Source organism: Cyprinus carpio, chromosome B22, assembly GCF_018340385.1.
Source record: "Cyprinus carpio isolate SPL01 chromosome B22, ASM1834038v1, whole genome shotgun sequence".
Classification (NCBI taxonomy): Eukaryota; Metazoa; Chordata; class Actinopteri; order Cypriniformes; family Cyprinidae; genus Cyprinus; species Cyprinus carpio.
Window position 1 is genome coordinate 15,794,873 of NC_056618.1, and position 7,640 is coordinate 15,802,512.

Below are 7,640 nucleotides of genomic sequence, written 5' to 3' on the forward strand. Positions count from 1 at the left end.
AGAGAACACAAGCCAAAATAATCATCAGTATTTATGACAAAAAAAACTAGAACAAAGATCACACTTGAAGAACCTTTAAAGTTCAGTATTCTGCTTTAAAATTCAATAGTTCCTGAAAAAGATGAACATATAATAATGCCATTAATTAGTAAATCTCACATACATAAAGTATATGCAAAAAAGTTGTATTATTATTATTATTATTATTTACACCATCAATCATGCACCTGCTGTGTTAATTTGTGCTTGATCTTGTTCAGCTCTTCTGGATCTGATGTCATAAACCAGAAGAATGACAGTAGCCACGCCCACCAGAGCAGAGAGGACCAATCGGATCACAGCTTCAGTAGAACCACAACAGTGGACAGAGTCTGAGGAATAAAAACATTGAACTGAGATCAGCTCAGTCAGTAGACGTTAATATCAGCACCAACATAACTAATATCAGCTCTGCTGTACCTGAACATGTGTGACAGAGTTGAGTGATGTCCAGATGTGTTGTCTGGTTGCTGATGGGATTGTTGATCACACAGCTGTAGCTGTTGTTATCCTGATATTCCACCTCCAGATGTAAAGAGACACTGCTGCTGAGATCAGACACACTGATGCTGGACAATAAACTGTTTCCTTTGTACCAGGAGAGAGTCACATGACTCACATTCAACACTGAACACACCAATGAACAATATGATGATGATGATGATGATGAAAAACATTCTCTGCTGATGACAGGAAGAGGCAGATGAGCTGAAAACATGAATGAATAAAGAGAAATGAGGATGAATGAAGATATCCAAGCAGACAAAGAAGAAACACCAGGTGGAGCCAAGACTGGTCAAACGTAGAGCATTTAAAAACATGACAACTCTCTGAAGATTTTAGCATGGTCTTGCTGTTGGTTATTGCAGTCATGGCCTAATGGATAGAGAGTCAGACTTGTAACACTAAGGTCGCGGGTTTGAGTTTCAGGTCTGGCAGGGATTGTAGGTGGGGGGAGTGAATAACCAGTGCTCTCTCCACCTTCAATACCACGACTGAGGTGAGTCCATTGAGTAAGGCACTGAACACCCAACTGCTCCCCAGGTGCCGCAGCATTGGCTGCCCACTGCTCTGGGTTTGTATGTGAGTATGGGTCACCAAACTTGGCCACACGTCACTTCACTTTCACTTTCACATCAGATTAAGAGAGCAATATTATCGCAGATGCACCCAAGACTGCAATTTCACCATCCAACTTTGAAACTACTGCAGCCTCATGTCCTGAACTTATTTTGTGTGCTCTCAAATTGTGAAAGGCTTGTTTCTGTAAACACTGTGCATATCCACCTTTAGCCCTACTTTCATGTAAGGAATGAATTGAGTGTCAAGGACAAGGTGTTATTCTGAGACACTTGTCTAGTTGTTCCAGTGGCACTGCAGCACACAGTAATAGCACTCTTGCATGAAAGTCACCAAAGAGTTGTACGGACTAAGCAGCACTTACACGAACTGTATTGGTTTCCTGGAATGGATAAAGCGATCCAGACGTAGGTTTTGAGTTGTGTAAAAAGATGGATAAATCGGCTAGGAGTTTTACTGCCCCTCTCCAACTGGTACCTTTTCCAGAGTTGCCATGGAGTAAACTGAGTATGGATATTGCTGGCCAAATGGCTGGAAATTGCCTTTACATCGTCTGTGTCCACTAGTGTGCTGATTGAGTTCCTTATTGGTGTCTTCAGTCATCATGGTTTCCTGGTAGACTTGGTTAAAGACAATGGGCCACAATTCACTTCGGATGCATTTACGATCTTTCTGCGAGGTAGATGCATTACTCCAGTATGCACTGTTGTGTATCATCCTGCAGCGAATGGCACCATAGAATGCTTTAACAGGGTCTATAGTACAGTCTAAGACATGGAAGCGTACTGTCACTGATTTCCTTTAAATTCACATTTTTACTCCACATGCCACCACGGAAGTTTCACCATTTGAATTGCTTTATGGGCAAAAGATGAGAATAAAACTGAACATTAACCTCCATCTAGAGGTCTACAAGGAGGACCTGGGATCTGTACGGGTTCGGGGCTATATCAGCCGGGTCCGGGTCAGGTCCCAATCTATTACTTCGGGTCCCGGGTCTGTTTAACATTGTGTGTAATACCCGAGTAGATTGGACTCAGAGAACACCCGGCCATTATCAGAGTCAGTCAGTGCTGTGCGTGTGTTGTTTCGTGACTTTCAACTTGTAAAATTAGGATGAGAAAAGTGTGAGTCAGTAATCTGAAATAAGGTGGGGAAGAAAAAAAAACACACGATGCAATGACTTTACCTTTGACAACTGGCTTTTTTTTATTTAGAAGGCGGGACTTATTCCGCCATACTGCGCTTTTCAGTTTCTCCAGTTTTTATAATAATATTATGAATGAACCGTCTTGTTGTTATATCTAAAATTTTTGCTCAGACTCGGCTCAGAGCGCACAGAGATGATAGCAAATAAGTAAAGCTAACATCTGCAGCCATGGCACTGGATGAGCAATCATTATTATAATCCAAATGGGCAAACAGTCTAAATTATTATTCAAGTTGACTCGAGATACAAAAAATGCAAAAATGCAAAGTCACATTTGTCTTCCGTCACTGTGACAGCAAGTGGACTTTTATAGCTGGAATAATGAGTCGATTAAGCATTTCAATTGGCAAGAGAGGAATAACATGGATGGAACATTCTTGGCAAGGAGGATTATGTGGATCACAGTCAGGTAACTACAAGGGAGAAGACTTCTTACATTATGTGAGACAAAAAGTGTAATTTTTGAAACTTGTTTATCGACTTGTTAATAGCAATTTGCTGTGGAATATGTGCTGATCAGATCCAGTCAGGTCTGTCTTCCCGGCCGGGTTCGAGTCCAGCTTTCAAATAATTGACGTCCGCGTTGGTTCAGTGTAGCACATTTAAGGGTCTCTTTGTGTTCGGGTTACGAATTTTTGGACCCGTGTAGACCTCTACCTCCATCCTCCTGCTAGCAACAGAACAGAAATAAACTGACCCATAACATGACCATTGACTGGAGAAACGATCAAACTTCAAAGTTGACAAAGATAATCAGTTATGAGATGTCATTGTGAGCAAATGCTTGTATATGAAGCGAATAAAGCAATAAGTCAGAGCCGATACCTAATTCAAGCTCTAGATGAACTCTAGGTATGATTGCTCCCACTGTGTTCAGTAAGCTTGATCTGAAATGGGTTTCCATTAACTGAAGCACACAGCACAGTCCAGAGAAATCACAACATCTGATGTACAGTATATAATGGCACATATCAATACAAGAAAGTGAGTCATCAATCAGTAAAAAAAAAATTAACATGAAGCTGCATCAGCACTCGCAGATATTGAAGGAGTGGAGAAAATCTCTGATGATATTACATTCGCTTCAAACCAAGACATTATGTACAAGCTCTACCAACAGGAATCTGTCTTAGCTGTAGTTGATTATTACAGCTGCTATTTTGAGTATGCAAAACTTAAGAGATTCACTGCTTAAGGAGGACCAAGTTCTGGTAGAAGAAGAAAAGACCAACAAACTGACAAAAAAACAAACAACTTTCAGTCAAGATCCATACACTATTATGTTCAAATAAACGTTAATATCAATCATTTTTAAAGGGCAGGATAAATGATCTCTACTCACCATAGACAGAAATACTGAATGTTTTTAATGAGGGGTTTACCCCATAAATCACTAATAAATAATATCCAGAATCTTCCGTTCTGGTGTTTGTGATGGTCAGAGATCCAGTTTGATTGTTCAGCTTCAGTCTGTCTCTGAATCTCCCATCAAGAACATCATCATATACAGTCATGCTATCGGCACGTTTACTGATTTCAGCTAATAAAGTGTTTTTATTTAAAAATGTCCACAGAATCTGATCACCATCCTTCATTTTATTAAGATCAGAGTTTAGAGTGACTGAATCTCCCTCCTTCACTGACACTGACTTGAGTCCATCTGCATCAACAAACACATCACCAAATTAATTTCAAATATGAACTGAATAATATCATAACAGAAAAGACACACACACACACACACACGAAAGTGGATTAGTATTGTATTTGGTGATATAAAAATAAGACACAAATGTTTAACTTACTGTGTACAATGAGAATGAAATTTGTGCTCATACGGTTTATCAGTAGTTCATAAACTCCAGCATGTTGAGTTGTGGTGTTTGTGATGGTCAGAGATCCAGTTTGATTGTTCAGCTTCAGTCTGTTTCTGAATCTCCCATCAAGAACATCATCATATACAGTCATGCTGTCGGCTCGTTTATTGATTTCAGCTATTAAAGTGTTTTCACTTTGAAACCTCCACTGAATCTGATCATCATCCATTATTTCAGTAAGACCAGAGTTCAGAGTGACTGAATCTCCCTCCATCACTGACACTAACTTTACTTCTTCACCAAACACACCTATAGAACAGAGTTTATGATATATTAAAGCTACAAAATAACCTTAGTCTTACACGTTACCAGAACGGAAGAAACTGAAGCCATAAAAACACATTTCAAACTCAGCAACCAGACGCCACAAACACAAATAGGACAAAACTAATTTGAGAGACATTTTCTTTATTGGTTCACTGAAAAACCCAGTGACACAAACCCTTAAAATGTCTGAAAACACATACTATACAACTGAACTTATGGTGTGTGTGTGTGTGTGTGTGTGTGTGTGTGTGTGTGTGTGGTGTGTGTGTGTGTGTGTGTGTGTGTGTGTGTGTGTGTACTTGTTTTTGCTACATTGTGGGGGTAGGTTAAGGGTTAGGGTTGGGTTAGGGGATAGAAAATATTGTTTGGTCAGTATAAAAGTTATAGAAGTCTGAGGAAAGTCCCCACAGAAACAAATGTGTGTGTGTGTGTGTGTGTGTGTGTGTGTGTGTGTGTGTGTGTGTGTGTGTGTGTGTGTGTGTGTCTGTGTGTGTGTGTGTGTGGAGATAAATGTGTGTGTGTGTGTGTGTGTGTGTGTGTGTGTGTGTGTGTGTGTGTGTGTGTGTTTGTTTGTGGTCTTCTCTCAACAAGACTGAACCTCTGTCATAGTTTATTCTCACACAACCATTTCCTTAAACACAGGAAGTCATGCAATGATCGAGCTTCTTATATTTTAAAATAAATTCTGAACTTTTATTAAAACTAATAGATAAGTGAAATATTGCTGATTGTTAATTTTTGGTTAAATCAGTATCTAGTGATGTTGTGAATGATCAGCTGTTCATCTGCATAGTAAACTGATGCATGTGAAAATAATATCATGACTTCGGACTCTTAATTTACTGTTAATGGATTCATTTTATTTAACTGCAAATAAGTTTTGTATGGAGCAGAAATTACATTTTTGGTTCATATTAGCAGGAGAGAAAATGAAGAAATGCTTCAGCCACAAACCACTGACGCACAATGAAGTTGTTTTTTCCACCATCAGATCAAACCACAGTAGATGTAGGTGAATCAGACCACAGCAGGTTTAACTTTGACTCATAAACTGAGCTGAATTCAGTGAATGACATTTAGCATTGTTTGCCAGGGTGGCTACAAAATGTTAGTGAATGTGAGAAGTCAATGTAATGTGAAAGTGAACACCATGAATGTTAGATGAAAACTTATTTTTAAAAATATATTTTTGGCTGCCTTCAAGATTTGTTTTTTATGAGAAATAGTTTAGTGAGTGAGTGGGTGGGTTACATCAAGGCATGCAAAGGGGGACAGCTCTGATGTATGAAAATAACAGTCTGGCATGTAAGTCTCTGATGAGCTGTTGCCTTCAATAAAACCTAAAAAGAACATTTACCTGGTGTGAGTGAATTTGTCACATAGTGTCAGAATGGCATTGTGCCCACTGACCAAACAAACAGAGGAGACATGTCAATGTTTGTCGAAGCTCCAGAATCATTTGATTTTAGCCAGCCCACCACATAACCTCTGTAGATTCAACACTTGCACAATTTTGGATTGCCACAAAGTTAGATAAAGAGGAAGGTGAAGTACAAGTAAACTCAATGGAGAAAGAGTCAAAAACAATATTCACCTCATTTTGATTCTCAGAACCTGCCCATTCCAGCAATTACAACAAGGTGCAATACAGAGAAAATGATGACTGTGGGCCATACTTTCTTGGCAGTATTAAGAAAAGAAATTCAGAGTCTGACTGGTTAGTTAGTCTTCCGGTGTGCGGAAAAACAATAACCTTTAAAATTGACTAGGGCAGATATTACGATTATGTCCAGTGACACTCATGAAGGTCTCCTGGAGCACCCTCCATTGATCAAAATGGTAATACAGCTTAAAAGTGACCAGATTTTGTTTCCTATAGTCAGTGGAGTCGCTAGGGATTCTGAGCCCATTGCACAGAATTTGCTATGCCCCCCCCCCCCTCAAAATCATGTTCAGTGTTGGGGATCCCTCAGTCGGGCCCCTCTCAACCTCTGGGCCTTCACTTCTAACGCGCTGTCTTTATTTTGGCAGTGTAGTGGGGTGAATCAGGACATAGACACAGAAGATGGATTTTAACAGCAAAAATCCCCGGAGGATGATCTATTTAAACAGAGAAGTGATAATACGGTGCACAGTGAAGGTGCTCATGGTCCCAGTGGAAATAGTGTCTGTGATCCTCCGTGAAGTGTGGCAAACAGGCAGGAGCTCAGTCCAGCTGAATGCTGTCTTTTCCCGGGGGCTTGGGGTCAGGGACACTTGCCAGTAGCCCTTGGTGAGGTCCAGTGTCGAGATGTACCGGGCCCTTCCCAGCCGATCCAGGAACTTGTTCACTCGGGGCATAGGATAGCCCTCAAAGGTAGAGATGACATTCAACTTTTGGAAGTCTTTGCAGATGTGGAGCGTGCCATCAGTCTTTGGAACCATAACGATGGGGCTAGCACAGGGGCTACGGGATGGCATGATGACCCCTAACTTTAGCATCTTTTGGACTTTCTCCTCTATAGCCAGCCAGCGAGCCTCAGGGACCCGATAAGCTCGCTGCTGGACGACGACTCCCAGCAAGGTGTGAATTTCATGCTGTATCACAGAGGTCCTCCCCAGGCTCTCACTGAACACATCTGAGAACTTACTGACCAAGTCCTCCAGCTCCCCCACCAACAGATTTCCATGATTTTACCTTATCCGTGTCGGCTCGGATTGTAGTAAATCCCTCACATTGTGATTTTCATTTAGCCACATTTCCATAAAGCAGATGAGATTGCTGCTCCTGAATTCTTCCTCTTGTTTAACTTGGAGAACAGCTTCATCCATCTTATTATTGAGAGATCTCACATTAGACAGTGATCACCGGAAGTGGATGGCACAGTCGCGCCTCCACAGTCTGTTGCAAATTCCTCCCCTCGAACCTCTTTTCTTAATTCTTGATTTCCTTCTTTTATGCAGACACAAACTTGATGGAATCTCCATCTCCACCGCATAGTTCTTATGTCGCTACCAAAATGTCTCTCAAGTAAGTCCTTGGCACCAGTAACGCCAATCTTCAAAGGCTTCACCCACCAGCACCATTCCAACCAACGCCGCGACCACACAGATTACGAACGCATTCATACTGCTTTCAAATTTAAAAGAACAACAAACAGCAAATAAAACTAATAAAACAGAAAACG

At 40.7% G+C, this 7,640-nt stretch overlaps 1 protein-coding gene across 1 annotated transcript; it reads right to left on the reverse strand.

The window, feature by feature from the left end:
* Positions 1 to 219: 219 nt before the first annotated feature.
* Positions 220 to 6,897, reverse strand: LOC122141620 (CD48 antigen-like). The gene is made up of 4 exons (XM_042749517.1): positions 6,600 to 6,897; positions 4,135 to 4,455; positions 460 to 747; positions 220 to 371 (listed from the first exon to the last, which is right to left on the reverse strand). The coding sequence occupies exons 1-4, from the start codon at positions 6,895 to 6,897 to the stop codon at positions 220 to 222; spliced, it is 1,059 nt and encodes a 352-aa protein (XP_042605451.1).
* Between the last annotated feature and the right edge of the window lie 743 nt (positions 6,898 to 7,640).

Coding starts and splice junctions, on each gene's coding strand:
- LOC122141620 (XM_042749517.1), bottom strand. CDS start 6,897: ATGGTTCCAAAGACTGATGGCACGCTCCACATCTGCAAAGACTTCCAA. Junction 748..4,134: donor TTTCATTCTCATTGTACACA/GTAAGTTAAACA, acceptor TCATGTTTTCAG/CTCATCTGCCTCTTCCTGTC. Junction 372..459: donor ACTCTGTCACACATGTTCAG/GTACAGCAGAGC, acceptor TTTATTCCTCAG/ACTCTGTCCACTGTTGTGGT.